This window comes from Sorex araneus, chromosome 1 (genome assembly GCF_027595985.1).
Source record: "Sorex araneus isolate mSorAra2 chromosome 1, mSorAra2.pri, whole genome shotgun sequence".
Lineage (NCBI taxonomy): Eukaryota > Metazoa > Chordata > Mammalia > Eulipotyphla > Soricidae > Sorex > Sorex araneus.
Genome location: NC_073302.1, coordinates 51,004,047 through 51,020,309, shown reverse-complemented (window position 1 = coordinate 51,020,309; position 16,263 = coordinate 51,004,047). Strand labels below are relative to the sequence as shown.

General features: G+C 41.5%; 1 protein-coding gene across 1 annotated transcript in view; it reads left to right on the top strand.

Annotated features, from left to right (window-relative positions):
• MTAP (methylthioadenosine phosphorylase) overlaps positions 1 to 15,960 on the top strand; it is a 51,683-nt gene extending 35,723 nt beyond the window's left edge. The window contains exons 5-8 of the mRNA XM_055138840.1: positions 1,241 to 1,343; positions 4,825 to 5,064; positions 10,184 to 10,306; positions 14,508 to 15,960. Of these exons, the coding sequence (XP_054994815.1) occupies positions 1,241 to 1,343; positions 4,825 to 5,064; positions 10,184 to 10,306; positions 14,508 to 14,546 (505 nt within the window). The 3' untranslated portion in view covers positions 14,547 to 15,960. The remainder of the gene's footprint in view (positions 1 to 1,240; positions 1,344 to 4,824; positions 5,065 to 10,183; positions 10,307 to 14,507) is intronic.
• Positions 15,961 to 16,263: the final 303 nt, after the last annotated feature.

Below are 16,263 nucleotides of genomic sequence, written 5' to 3'. Positions count from 1 at the left end.
GCCGGTGTGGCCCAAACACCGTCACCACCACCACCACATCTTCCCAACCCCTAAAGCACACGTACAAAGAAAGGCAACTTAAAAAGTTAAACTGGGGCTGGAGCAATAGCATAGTGAGTAGGGTGTTTGCCTTGCACGTGACCGACCCAGGTTCAATTCCCAGTATCCCATGTGGTCCCCTGAGCACCGCCAGGAGTAATTCTTGAGTGCAGTGCCAGGAGTGACCCCAGGTGTGACTCAAAAAGAGAAAAGGAAAAAGAAAGTTAAACTGAGAGACCTCAACAAATTTTGGCAGGTTGAGGAATGAGCTAAGAGGGCAGCAAGGAGATAGACTCTAAAATGTATCTGCACAAACAGCTGCTTTCTTCAGTGGGTCCAAAGCATGAAAAACATTGGTGGTGGGCAAGAATTTCTCTCAATTTAGAGACCTGGGCCACAAAATACAAGTTCAGACTGAAAACTAGTAAAGCAAGTTCTTAAGATATTTTTTAGGACATCAGGAATATTTGCTTAAAGTCTGTATTATTAGCCAATGCTAGAAAATTCATATTTATCTGATTTAACAACAACATTACCATGGAAAATAGTCCACATATCTTTGGCCATATGAAGTAGGGATGGAATGGTGAAATCTGGGATTTGCAACTGTGGAAACGCCATCAGGTGAAACAGGTTTGATGAAATTTGGAAGTTACTGATTCCAGGTGATGGATTTAAATAGGGTTCACTATACAGTTCTCTCCATTCCCAGCCATTGGAAACTTTGATTGACCTGCCCTCTGAGCTGCAGTGGAGTCCCACGTGCAGTCCTGTGTGTTAACCTGTCACAGCGCCCCCAGCACAGGCGTTTCAGTTAGCCTTGTGGAAAGCCTGATGCCATCAGAGCCAGCCGACACAGACGCTTCCTGGAAGCTGCCTTTGTTTTGGTTTGAATAAGGGCCTGAGCTTGGCTGAGAGCGCTGAGGCTGGTGGGTCTTGGGGTCACCCCGGAAAATCCCTGGGGAGTGCTGGGTGGCAGCTGGCAGAGGACATGCCAGGGATCTTATTCAGGATACATAGGCACGTACCCTGCCACCTGAGCTGTCCCCCAGCCCCGACACTAAATTTACCCACTAACTTCATTGTACCCAGGATCTCGATTCTGGAGTGAGGCTCAATGCTGGTAACCCTAGGTAGTGGTGATTCATTTCACTAGGCTCTATAAAGAATTTTTTTGCTAAAGGAACCTTTTCTTTTACAGGACCACTAGAAGGCCTCAGACTTTTTATGATGGGAGTCATTCGTGTACCCGAGGAGTGTGCCACATTCCAATGGCTGAGCCGTTCTGTCCCAAAACAAGAGAGGTTTGTAATCTTTCTGGAAGGTGTGCCAAAATAAAATCATTAGCACTCAGGGAGGTGTCTAGAATTAAGAGTAATTGGCTAATGGTGCCAGAAGGATTGTTCAGTGGATAAGGTGCTTGCCTTGCATGTGATCAACCTGGGTTCAATCTCCAACATCCCATCTGGTCCCCTGAGCACTGCCAGAACTGATTCCTGAGTTCAGAGCCAGGAGTAATCCCTGAGAACTGCCAGGTATGGCCAAAAAAAAAAAATGGCTAAGCACATGATTCTTCATTCCCTTTTATTTGATTCTGATGCCAATTTCTTAACCAGCCATTACCCTTTGCTAATATAATATCTCTCTACTCTTAATCATTTGTAAACAAGTCAGTGAAAATGACTTAGGGACTCCATTTTGAAGAGTTAAAAATTATGAGTCAGACCCAGAGGAATAAAACAGGATTTAAGACACTTGCCTTGCATCTACCCAACCCTAGTTCGCATCCCCAGAGCCGCATAAAGTCCTGTGAGCACATGCTGGAGTCACTCCCCTGTATGAAGACTGAGAGAGTACTGGGGAAGGAGGCAGTTAGAGAAATCAAAGTGTAATCAAAATGTGATTTTTGATTACAAAAATCAAGTCTTTCTGTTATGACATGATACTCTTATGACTGTAAAAGAGATGTTTAAACATTGTCACGAAATGGAGAGATTCCGTGGTGCTGCCCTTTGGTCTGCTACCACTGGAACTGCTGACCGCTAGGTGACCTTTTGTGCACTGGCGAGGAAGTAGTCAGATGGACTGTCAAGCAAGGTGCATGATGGTTTTAATATAATATTCATTTGTATAAAGAGATACATATGGAAGTAAGACATTTCTGGAAAGTTAGTCCGAAAAAATGATAATAGTGGTTTTCCCTTAAGGATTCAAGGAAAAGAAATTTGTCACAGGGCAGTATTATTTTGTGCTGTTTTTCTGTACCTTGTGCAAGTGTTAACCTGTTTTTACAAAGTTATTTTAGATCATCTAAAATGCACTCTTGAACATCCTTACACATCAATTATATTTAGCTTGGTGATCTAATGTTGCCACGGCACTTTTCGAGGATAGCATAGGTTCAGGAGTTCCACAATGATTACTCAAGACAAGGAAATGAGGTCATCTTAGCTTCAGACCTTGAACTTTCTTGGGCTGTAATTTTAATTTCTGCTCTGTTATCTGTTATCTCCTGAGAGTACAAAGTGTCAGTTCTCTGACAAAACCCAAGAGTCTGTCCCTGTCAGACCACATACCTTAGCCCCTCTCCCCGCCGTGCCGTCCTCCACCCAGTCATCATGACACTCACCTCCCTCCATGGGTACTGGTGGGACTTACATGGTAAAAACAGTTGTCACTGGGCTTTACAGTTTTTTTCCCTCCACACATCTCTAGAGGAGCCCTGAGTTTTGATGGAGATGTACCCTTGGCTATTCGGAACTTTTTGACATTTAATAAAGGCAGTACTGGACTCTTGAAGTTTTGAAAACGAAATTGTGGGGAGAGAGAGGAGTGGTTTTGATTAAGGTTAATCTTACTTTCAGCAAATAGAAGATAACGAAGCATGATGTAATCTCAACTGTTCGTTGTCTTTGGCTACTCGTGGTTCTAAATTTGGAGTTGCCCAACTCTTATTAAGATTCTTGGTTCTCTGCCATGGTAAAGTATAAGTTGTTTTTAAGGAAATAGGGTTGATTTGCTTATCTGGCTCAGACATGTGGAGGCAAGACTGGCCTAGAGTGGAGCTTTCTATTGACTTTGAGTCAATGTACACGTAGAAATGTATAGTTCTGAGAACCTTTGCCAATTATTTAACAAACGTGTAGAAACTACCTGTGTGTATTGTTAAAAGATAGTATTGTTAAAAGTGTATTGTTAAAAGCACACCAGAAGTAGTACAAGAAGTAAGGTGCTAACCTTGCATGCAGCCAACCCTAATTCTATCCCTGGCACCCAGAAGGTCCCTAAGCCCCGCCAGGAGTTACCCGAAGCACGGAGCCAGGCATAGGTCTTAGGCAGCACTGGGTGTGGCCAAAGAAGGGGCAAGTTTAGTTTTTATATAGCTAGTGTGTACAGGTGTCTGACACAATTGATCCTATGTATCCATTACTTCATTTAACCAGTATTCACTTTACAGGTTCTTTTCACTAAGACATATACAAAGGTTAAAAGATTTTTCAGCTGTACTAAGTAAGCTAACAGTTAAGTGTTTAAAAGTTTTTTTTTAAATTTGTTAAAAGAAATCCTAAGGCATAGTCTAAGAAAAAAATAATTAATAACCCGAAGGTTAAATATGTGTTATTAATTAAACACTGGACAAACATAACCAAACTTTACTTGTGTGGTGCCCAAGAACTGAACTTTTATAGTCCTGGGCCCCAAAAGAACAGATTTTTTTGAATAATTTTTAAAAACCTGAACATTCAGCTTTGCTAGCAAACGTGCCAAAATAAGTTTATTCCTGGACAAAATAATAAGAACAACAGCAGCACACAGACTACATCTGTTTACCTTCTGGCCAGGGAGAGCTGTTAATTGGCAAAAGAGATTCTTTACACCTCCTCTCCCCACCAAAATATACTTTCTTCAGGTTTTGTATTAAAGAAAAAAAAGCAATAAGAATTTCTCAAGAGCTTAGAAATTGTTTCCAGCTCATCTCTTCAAGGATTGCTACATGATGAGCAGCACCTTAGCTTAGCCTTAGAGGTTGAGTCAAGACAAGCCCATATGCACAGCCCAGCCTCATCTCTTAAAGCTGTTAAGAAGTGAGATTAAAGTGTGTAAACAAACTTCTGGATCTTAGATCGAGCTCGCCATCTGTTCTTAGTGTGTGCCATGGACTGGAGGATCAGAGAATTCTTGTTGTTCCCAGGGTTTGGGGTGATTATTTTGTTTGTTTATTTTCTTTTGTTTGGGGGCCACACCTGGCAGTGCTGGGATTTTACTCACAACTGTTGCTCAGGGTTCACTCCTGGAGATGTTTGAGAGACCATGTGGTGCTGGAGATCAAGCCTTAGCCCTTCTCATATGTAGCAGTTTGTGTAGTCCATTGAGTCATCTTTCTGTGCGCCCCCCCCCCCCATGGGATTTCTTAAGTACATGAGGGTCTAGTCAAAACCCTATTATGGGAGCTGGAGTGATAGCACAGCGGGTAGGGCACTTACCTTGCACGCGGCCGACCCGGGTTCGATCCCCGGCATCCCATATGGTCCCCAAGCACCGCCAGGAGTAATTCTTGAGTGCAAAGCCAGGAGTAACCCCTGAGCATCGCTGGATGTGACCCAAAAAGCCAAAAAAAAAAAAAAAAAAAAAAAAACCACCCTACTATGGTTGCCCAGGCTCTTTTGGTCTATAGGTAGAGGCATTTATCATAAAAATCATTCTAAATGTATTGAACATCAGGGGAAAGTAGATTTTTAAGCTGTACATATATTTCTGTGTTTTAAGTCTGTGGTTCTTTTCTAGGTCCTCATAGAGACTGCCAAAAAGCTTGGGCTCCGGTGCCACTCTAAAGGGACAATGGTTACAATTGAGGGACCTCGTTTCAGCTCCCGGGCAGAAAGCTTCATGTTCCGATCCTGGGGAGCAGATGTGATCAATATGACCACTGTTCCGGAAGTGGTTCTTGCTAAGGAGGCTGGAATTTGCTATGCAAGTATTGCCATGGCAACAGATTACGATTGCTGGAAGGAGCATGAGGAGGCGGTAGGTGGATTTCTTGTCTGAGCGTTAACACTGGCCTGAGTCTCCAGGTGTTTTTAAGCGCCACTAAAAGAATGTCTGACTTTCCGTTGTGGTTGTTCCAGAAAGTGCTATTCTACCAGGCCATAAAGCCAGGGTTTTATTTAAATGCATTTTGTTAGGTATTGCCAAATACTTTCCATGATTTCCATGAAAGATAGAACAAAAAAAAAAAATGTTTTGAAAAAGGGACATGTTTAGCTTTTTCCACTCTGAAGAAGTCTGTGTTCTCTCTTGAACACCTAGTCCTTTCTTTCTCTCTCATCACTTCTCTCTCTAAATTTCTCTCAATAAAAGCAATTTTACTTGAATAGGGAGGAGGAAGGGAGGGAGGGAAGTCTTATCCAAGGATCTAAATTAAACAAGTGTATCCTAGGCATACAGATGTGATGGGGATCACATTCTAAGGACAAAAAAAGTCCTTATTCTAAAGGATGAAAGAATCTTCCGGTCATAATTTCTTTGAGCTGTTGCTGTTTAGAGTAGTAGGTTTGTTTCCAGAGAGCAAAAACTATACTCTTTCTGGTAAAAGAACTCTCTTCATATTTACCTATTTAACCTACCATAGCTTGGTATAAAAGGAGCCAATGTCTAGTGTTTCAGGGAAAGGAGAAAAGTTAGGCAAACCAATATAGGAAAGCCCAAAGTGATAATGAGGTGTGATCTGCACGCATACATAATCATCTGACGGAACCAAATGTTTGAAATCTAGGAAGCCTTCTGTGTGGTAGGAAAAATGAATCTGATGAGAAGGAGAACAGAAAGGATGGAGACTCTTCTCCAGGGAGTGGCCTTGGAGACCAAGGAAAAAGGGGCCGGGGTTTCAGTTGAAGGTCAGTGAGAGGCTTCATGCAGGGCAGATAATATGATAAAGATAATATGATTAAGCTTCCAAACACATTGTAAAAAGCTCAAGTCATTGACAAAAGTAGAGAATCTAATAGTTCCTCATGGCCAGCTGTCCACAACTGTCCACCTCAGCTGGCCTTGCATCCCATTATGACCCTCCTCCCTTTCATCTCCCTCACCTCTCATTATTTTGATAGATACTTTTTCTAAAAGGGGCCTTTTGAAATCGAAGTAATTTTAAAATAACCAATGCACTATCACTATTCAGTATAATTAAATACTAAAATTACTCACATTTCCAAACTCTTGTCTCAGAATTTCTAAGATTTTCTTTGGGCTCTGGAGCCACCCCTGGCAGTGCTCGCTGTTTACTCCGGGCTCTGCAGTCAGGGATCACTCCTGGTGGTGTTCTGAAAACCACATGTGATGCTGGGAACTGAATCAGGTGGGATCTAGCATGAAAGGCAAGTACCTTAACCCCTGAGCTCTTTCTGCTGCCCCGTTACCTCATAATTTGTAAATGACCAAATCAAGGCCCCTTAAATTTACCCCTTAATTCGAGTAACGTCTCCTTTTTTTTTTTTTTTTTTTTTTTGCTTTTTGGGTCACACCCGGCGATGCACAGAGGTTACTCCTGGCTCTGCACTCAGGAATTACCCCTGGCCGCGCTCAGGGGACCATATGCGATGCTGGGATTTGAACCCAGGTCGGCCGCGTACAAGGCAAACGCCCTACGCTGTGCTATCTCTCCAGCCCCTCGAGTAACGGCTCCTTATCTTGTTATTTATCTCCTAATTCAGACAATAGGACAAAACTAGAATCATGGAATTTTGAAGTCAGCAAGAAATGTAGGGGTAAGAACACATTTAGGAGAGGTGACATGGATAGAGCAGGGAACGACTCAACCACCGTCTCAGAGCATTTGTTTCTGTAAAATGGGGAGAAATTTCTGCTCTAGGTACACCCACCTTTTTGAATCTTAAGCTACAGGTGAACGCTGTTGCTTTGTGTGCACGCTGTTGCTTTGTGTGCACTAATGCCTTATCCTTGCTCCCTGGTGTGATAAGCTACACCTCCTGCTGGGATGCTTTCTGTGTAAGATTTGCAGATCGTGACACAAAATCTGATTTGGCAACTTTGAGTGCTCAGCCTCGTGGGCTAAAGAGATACTTCTACTTCATAGGAAATTCTGGCTCTAACTATGTACACTGCTCACTGCTGTGGCATTCTGCTCATTCGTTGACGTGTCAGTCTCTGCAGAGCGCACGGTGCTTTCCGTTCATGGGCTACAGGATGTTTGGAACTCATTTAGATCTAATTCAGTTCGGTGCAGAGGAACTAAGCCATGTTTGAGTGGTAAAGCATGAATGTAAATAATGACAGATGGCACGGGAAGGGCCTAGGTAAATTTGGTACCTCAGTCACCATGTGTGCCCTTGTGCTTTCGATCAGTTGTGTAGCCCAGGTCCTTACACATGCCTGTTGCCTTATTCATGTGAGACTCCAGGCATGTTCTGCTCTTCTGTAGAATGGCTGTAGAATGGAGCCAGGGCTTGTGGGTAGAGGATGTGAGTTCTGCAGTTACAGTTCTGGCCCTGGGGGACTACTGGGAGAATTTAACTGGATGACACATACAGAGCAGTGTGGTAAAATCATCTGTTGGTTGTCAGGTGATAGCTATGATGGGGATGGAGAAGAAGAAGAAGAGAGACAAAAGGAGTTGTCAAGGAGGACACTTACGGGTCACTCAAGAAGGGCAGGGAAGAGTAAATGGAAAGTGAAATTGTGTTTGTTAATTTGTTTTGTTCTAGGGCTCACTTCTGGCCCTGTGATCAGGGATCATTATTTTTGGTGGGATTCAGGGGATCATAGGGGGTGCCAGGGATAGAACCTGGGTCAGGCACATTCAAGGCAAGTGCCCTACCCACTGTACTATTGCTCCAGCCTCCCTCCCTCCCTCCCTCCCTTCCTCCCTTCCTCCCTTCCTTCCTTCCTTCCTTCCTTCCTTCCTTCCTTCCTTCCTTCCTTCCTTCCTCCGTCCCTCCCTCCCTCCCTCCCTCCCTCCCTCCCTTCCCTCCCTTCCTTCCCACTACAGTTTTTTGGTTTTTTTTTTTTTTTTTTTTGCTTTTTGGGTCACACCTGGCGATGCACAGGGGTTACTCCTGGCTCTGCACTCAGGAATTACTTCTGGCGGTGCTCAGGGGACCATATGGGATGCCGGGGATCGAACCCGGGTCAGCCGCGTGCAAGGCAAATGCCCAACTCGCTGTGCTATCGCTCCAGCCCCCCCACTACAGTTTTTACAAATGTGTCTGTAGTAGAGTTTCAGGCATACGTTCTTGCCCATTACCTCTTGTCACCTCTTCTGACTCTCACCTCCCTCTCCAAACCTCCATCCCCATTCATTTCTCTCCTTCATCGGCCTTTTCATTTCTATAATCTAAGGCCAAGATTTTGCTCTTGCAATTCCCTTGTCATGTTCTAGGTACCACAGATAAGTGAGATTACTGTTTTTGTCTTCTTGATTTCACTTAATATGATAGCCTCTGGTTCCATCCAAGTTGCATCAAATTGCATATTTTCTTCATTTCTCTTGACTACGTAATATCCCATTGTGAATATATCCAACACAGAAGGTAAATTTCTTGATTCTTTCATGACTCTTCTTGGAAAGACTTCACTTTAATTAGTCTTATCCCTACACCTGACTGCTGATCACTGTTTTATGGTTCTAAACACATGTTTGTGTTTGTGGGAAAGATCTATAAAAGAAAGATGTAATAATTGTGCCCCTAAATCTTGGGTTTCTTCAAAGCATAGCAGAGCATGGCCAGTACATTATCTCTTGATTTTCTGTTTTATATTCACAACTTTTTTTTCCTTATGAAGCTATTTTGGTCACATTACAAAAGTATATAATAGTATGAGCTTTTGTGAAGCCAAAATCTGGTTTCAGCCATTATCACTATGTATCATCATTTGTTTTGTTTTGCTTTAATTAGTTTGTTTAGTTAGTTTTTGGACCACACCCAGGCTCAGGGTCTACTCTTGGATCTGCACTCAAGAATCACTCCTAGTGGTGCTTGGGGGACCATGTGAGATGCTGGTGATAGAACTCAGGTTGGCTGTATGCAAGGCAAATGCCCTGCCTGGTGTACTATAGCCCAAACCCTCACAATGTATATATTCTAACACATAGTTATATCCACTGGGAAATATCTAACATAACCACATTATTATTAATTTCCAGCAGTGATTCCTTAATATATCTAGGCAGAGTTCAGGAGTCTAGTTACCGCAAACATTGGAATGGGTTTTTTTATCTCTTTCAAATTTTATAAAAGTAAATCCATGTTATTTGGATTTATTTAAAAGCTCTATATTTGTCCTATAGAGTTGTCCAAAGATTGAATTGCTAAAAGTCCCTCATTAATGATTTTAAAACCTGGAGTTCAGTAGGTTTCCTCTGAACCCATGTTTTTTGTAAATTGGCAGCTGGATTTAGAGATTGAACAGATTTAGGTCTTTTAAGTAGTGTTTTGTTTTTCCACCAGGAAGCACAATAAAGTTTGTTGTTTATTTGGTTTGGTGTAATAATGTAGGACCCCTACATTTAGGAGCTGTGAAAGTGGTAATACTTTAATTCCATTTCTTTTTTCTTTATTAACTAGAAGACTTCTCTACAGAGAATTATGCTTACCTGATTGGTTATTCAGTACAGCAACAGATTTAAGCTAGAATTCATTCTAAGAACATCAAGCAAATCGCCTCATCTTTCTAGTTGTTATTAGCCCATTATACATCTGAGAGAGTTTATCAGGCATGGCCAAAAAGCAGTGGTGCTTTTCGGAGATGTTGTGTTTCTTCAATACCGCTCCCACGGGATCAAGACCATCCTGATAAAAATGTAGATCTTGGGGCTGGAGCAATAGCACAGCGGGTAGAGCATTTGCCTTGCACGCGGCCGACCCGGGTTCAATTCCCAGCATCCCATATGGTCCCCTGTGCACCGCCAGGGGTGATTCCTGAGTGCAGAGCCAGGAGTGACCCCTGTGCATTGCAAAGTGTGACTCAAAAAGCAAAAAAAAAAAAAAAAAAAACGTAGATCTTGGGCTCAGGGGATTAAAATAGGAGTCAATTGTCTTCACAGATCAGGTACAAACTTAAGAAAATGTTATGCAAAAAGTAGTGAGATTTTTCCATTGGTAACATTTGTGTGCTATTGTTTCTCTAGGTTTCAGTGGACCGGGTCTTAAAGACCCTGAAAGAAAATGCCAATAAAGCCAAAAGTTTACTCCTCACGACCATACCTCAGATAGGGTCCATGGAATGGTCAGAAACCCTTCATAACCTGAAGGTAAGTATCCTCCTCCATCTGCATAGGCAGCTCAGAGACCCTTAGCTACGTTTTATCTTATTTGCATTTCACCCTTCATCCCTCTCCTTATGTACTTTATATTTTCCACAGATTTTCATGGCATTTACTACCATACTGAACATTTGTGAAATTGTGCAGGGATTTTTGGGGGGGTTTTGTTTGTGTGGTGCCAGGGATCAAACCCTGTTGTTCATGTGTGAAGCAAGCACCCTACCTGGTTAACTATCCTGGCCCTCACTTCACATTTTGATAGTAAAGCATTCCACAATCTACATCCCCCTACTAGGTTCAAAGATACAATGAGCCAGAAATTATAGTTCAGAGAGTGGATACAGGTACCAAATAGAGTTCTTAATTAGAGCGATAGCACAGCAGGTAGGGCGTTTGCCTTGCACACAGCTGACCCAGGTTCAATTCCTCTGTCCCTCTTGGAGAGCCTGGCAAGGTACTGAGAGTATCTCCTCTGTCCCTCTTGGAGAGCCTGGCAAGGTACTGAGAGTATCCCGCCCGCACGGCAGAGCCTGGCAAGCTATCCGTGGCGTATTTGATATGCCAAAAACAGTAACAAGTCTCATAATGAAGATATTATCCGCTCGAGCAAATCCGATGAACAACGGGACGACAGTGCTACAGTGCCGTTTGTTTGTCTGTTTTTTGTTCTGATAGCAAGACAGCAGAAAATCAGATGAAACTTTATTATTATCTCATCTGGCAAACTCTTCATTTTATCCTGCCCTGCAATAAATTCCCAAATCTTATTTAGAAGATTGATGGTGCTTATTCTGTATGTGTCTTCCATTGTTGACACAGCTCTCTCCTCTTTGGTAGATCTATGTAAAAGGTTGGCATTCTTAGGGCAAAATACTGACATACCAAAATAGTTCTCAGGGATGTCTACTTCCACTACTAGTAACTAATGATAAACATGAGTTGAGTTTCAGTTTGCTAGCTTATCATCTTAAGTACTATTTTCCAAAGTATAATGTATTCTAGTTTAAACAACTCAGATTTGTATGATGTGGGGGTACATTTGGGATTCTTTTGGGGGGGGTCACACCCGGCGATGCACAGGTGTTACTCCTGGCTCTGCACTCAGGAATTACCTCTGATGCTGCTCAGGGGACTATATGGGATGCTGGGAATCGAACCCGGGTCGGCCACGTGCAAGGCAAACGCCCTACCTGCTGTGCTTTTGCTCTAGCCCCACATTTGGAATTCTTGAGACACTTCATCTAATAAAAAAAAATCATCCCACATCGATTAGCTACTACACTTAATATTCAGAAGGGGGCATGGCAGCCTATCCTTAGGTTGTCTAATGCATCCCTATCTGGCATCTTACACCAGTAGTTGGGAGAGGAATTAGAAGGTTGATCTGAAAGCTCACTCCATGAATTACCCTCAAGGAGCCCAGGAATGAAGGTGTTGAATCAGAGTGTTGAAGACACAATGTAAATATGTCTATAAATAACGATTGCAGATGTGAGTTGTGTTTGCCATATACACAGTATAAATGCTCTAACATGGGCATTTTCTTTTCTCTTTCTTTTTCTTTTTTTTTGGGGGGGTCACACCTGGCGATGCCCAGGAGTTTCTCCTCGAGGTACTCAGGGGACCATAGAGGATGCTGGAAATCAAACCCTGGTTGGCCTCATGCAAGGCAAACACCCTACCCGCTTTGCTATCGCTCCAGCCCCCGTGTGCATTTCCAAGATACCAACATACACACAAATTGAGAGATGGTACTTTTCGTGTTTGCAAACTAGTACAAGAAGCTCCAGCACATCACTGTAACTAAGGTGACAAAGTCAAAAATCAATGAATCTGACATTTTCCCTACTGGACTTAAAGTTCATTAGGAGTATGATAACATATCTCTTAGTTCTCTGTAGCCTGGATATTTAAGAGAGAAATTTTCTGTAATAAGTAAGTGATAACCCATTTCCCCATGAAATTTTTCATTGCTGTTGAAATAGTTAACCCTTTTAGTAATTTTATAGGGAAAGGATGATACTAGAGGTCAGAGATATGTGGCTCAGGGGTCATATCTAGTTCACATATACAAGGCCCTGGGTTCTATTCATGGCACTGCCAGGGGAGGCGAAAGCAGAGAACTACATGAAATAAATTCTAAGAATTGAAGAAAGTTGGAACTGGAAACAGTTTCATTTGGCTAAGTACAGTGAATGCCTCTTGTCTAAATAAGCACAGTTAATTTGCAGGAAATGTGACTCATCCTTTTGCTGCTGCAGAGGCTAGCATTGCTAGCCAGTTAGCAAAGAGTTCATTACTATTTCAGTTTAGTTTTAAGTAAAATTGCTTAGATGATGGAAATCAGCATTTCCTCTTTCTCTGTGGCGTGTGGAAGCATATGTGAAATTGTGTAGTTTTATGTATTATTCGGATTTGGATTTGGGTAGTGATGGGGTTCAAGCCCTGCACTTCATGCTTGTAAGCCATGTGCTCTTCCACTGACCAAAATTATAGATCATTTTCCCAACGGCTCTGTGCATATAATTTTCATTGGGTGCTAAGGAGAAGAATTGAAGCAGTGATGCTCTAGACAAAAGGGACAGTCATGAAAATAGGTAAAGGAACAAACATGATTACCTCTCAGTGTCTGTATTGCAAACCCCAAAAGGGGAGAGAGAGGGAGAAGCAAGTGCCAGCCATACAGACAGGCTGGCGGTGTGGTGGGAGGGAAACTGGGGACATTGGTGGTGGGAAATGTGCACGGGTGAAGGGATCAGTGTTGGAACATTGTATGACTGAAACCCAAAAACATTGTATGACCGAAAAACTTTGTAACTGTTTATCTCACAGTGATTTTAATTAAAAATAAATAAAGGCGTGTATGGTCATCTCCATTTTGTGGTATTGAGGAAAATCATACTAATAAGCTCTAGTTCTGGGAAATGTTTTCAGTTCTCTCAGCACTGGACTATATCTCATTTATTTCAGAAACACACATAGTGGAACTACCTGCCACGTTAAACTTTGATTTGCAAAGATGTAGAAAACTTGCTGTGATGAAGAAGACCTTTTCTTATTGGGAGATATTAGCATATTAAAATCTCAGTGATTATTTTTAGCAGGATAAGGGAACAGATATGGTTGCATAAGCAACAATCCAGGCTAGGGATTAGTGTATAAAATGTCTTCAAGGGAATGAATATAAATGAAAATCAGAACAGGGGCTGGAGCAATAGCACAGCGGGTAGGGCTTTTGCCTTGCATGCGGCCAAACAAGGTTCAGTTCCCAGCATCCCATATGGTCCTCTGACCATCTCCAGGAATAACCCCTGTGCATCATGGGGTATGACCCAAAAAGAAAAAAAAAAGAGGAAATTAGGACAATCCTGAGCTCCACAAAACAAACAGCATTTTGAATCTCACCTTTAAGAAAGGAGCATGTATGGGGCTGGAGCAATAGCACAGCGGGTAGGCTGTTTGCCTTGCAAGCAGGCGACCTGGGTTCGATTCCCAGCATCCCATATAGTCCCCTGAGCACCGCCAGGGGTGATTCCTGAGTGCAGAGCCAGGAGTAACCCCTGTGCATTGCCAGGTGTGACCCAAAAAGCAAAAAAAAAAAAGGAGCATGTAGGAGTTTATTTGTTTTGCTTTGTTTGCTTTGGGACCACACCAGTGGGGCTGAGGGGTTACTCCTGGCTCCACACTCAGGAATTGCCCCTCATGAGCTCAAAGGACCATATTGGATACCAGCGATTGAACCTGAGTCAGCCAAGGCAAGTGTTATATACCAGATTTACTATTGGGGCCCCTCTGAAGAGTTTCTTAAAGATTCTGGTCCTGGGTTGGGATATGTATTTTGCATGCAGAAGCCCCTGTTTAGTCTCTGTAGCACATAGTCTGCACACACAGAGACGGACACACTACCCAGAGTAACCCTAACCCCTCAGCATTATGTGGGGGATAAGGGAATAAGTTCTGAAAATCACTGGAGTTAGGTCTCCCCAACATGTACATGTTCCTTGAGTCTGTAATATCAGAAGTTTACTACTAACAAGGTCTCCAGATAATGGCCTGGAGTGCTTATTAAACAAGCTTTTGACATCACAGATGTCATGGCACTTTTCTTACAATCTTGCTTACACAGGCTTAAACTTACTGCCTATAGGACATGCTTGGTAAATTGTCATTTCTGCGTACTTTCTTTCAGAACATGGCCCAGTTTTCTGTTTTATCACCAAGACATTAAACTAGCATGCTTCCTCAGAGAAAACAAGAGGACTTTCTAACTCCGGTCACATTGGGAATTTCTGCTTAGCTTCAAAAACCGTGGAAAAGACATGCAGCTTCCAGGCCCTTGTCCGTGAAGGAAGAAAACGTGATAAGACAAGTTATCAGAAACACTTTCTTAAAAACTTGGACTGCTTCAACAACAACAACAAAAAATTGGAAAGCAAAAGACTGGTAATCATGTGAGAAAATTCTTACTTTTTAGAAAAAAACAGGACCACACCATTAACCCTTTCCCTATTTAAATTTGTACTGATAAAGGCTGGGAGGTAGCATCTAGTTTCCTGTCTTCCTGTGAAGAAATATGAAAAAGGTATGACTGTAAATTGGTACCTTTCTGGCACCCAATTTAGGAACATATCTAAGGGCTTAAAAATACTTAAATACTTTCTGTTAGTTACCCTACTCCTGGAAATTTATCTCTTAAAGGTCTTTCATAGAGCATATAAGCTAATGTATAAAGAAGGATGTTAAATATGTTAGTTATAACAGTAAATATAACAATCTGAATATCAAAAAAAAGTGAGATAAATTATGGCTTAACTCTAACTAGAGCTTGAAGCAGACGACTAAAATTAATGTTTTCACATAAATGCCCTAAAAAAATTGGTTGATCTATAACATGAACTAAAAAGAAATATGTAAGCAGTTTTACATAACAATTTTATTTTAAAGATAGGAAGGAACAAATATAATTTTGTCAAATTTGAGGAAATATGCTAGATAAATTTTAATTTTCTTTGTATTTTTGTTTCTTCACATTTTTTTCAGCAGTGAGAATAATCAAATACCAAAATTGTTTTTAAAATAAAAATGGACTTAAATCTAGTTCTTGAATCTACAGTGTTTCTGGTAATGAAACAAAATTTAACAATATAGTAACAGGAATATGAGGTCAGAGTTTCATCTTTAGTTAAAAAAAGGATCTAAGGACATGTGCAAGTACTTGGATTTTGCAACAACTTAAAATCTGGTTGTTTAAAACTGAGCTAGTCTTAAAAGTTAAACTATATGAAAGACTATACACACATTATAGTGTGTCGTATTTTTTTAATATTTGGCTCTCTGATTCTACTTTATGAGTTGAATTATTTTACATGAGTTGGTGATTTTTATGTTTTAATAAAGAAAATAGAAGCCTGCTTTTTAATGTTTTTTATAGTTAATTTTGTAGGAGTGCATTTTATTATCTAGCACAGAAAGATCTTTGTTTTCCACAGAATTACTTTTCATTTTCACTGGAGTCTGTTAAAGGTCCTTTAATGATGTATCTCTTATCTGTTTAAAGAGTCTGTGAAGTCTGAGATTGCCTTCAAGATAAGAAGCTGCTAGTTGTAAACAATAAACCTGTTACCTACCAGCATTAATACTGAGCTCTGTGGCTTTCATGTGTGATTATGTCCCTTGGCTTCTCCTACAGTTATTCCGGCTGTACATTGGTAATTCATCAAGACCAAATGGATCTGAACGTTTCTCTGACTTTGTAACTCAAGATTCTTCTCACTCTCAAGAAATATATCTTCTCTCTTGCTTTCCTTTATTCTCAGTAGATGCTGAGGTTGTTAGGGCAAAAATGTAGGCTTCTACAGAGGTGGGGTGGCAGGGGTGGGGAGGAGGGATACTGGGAACATTGGTGGCACTGGTGGAGGGATATAAACAAAATGCAAACATGAAAG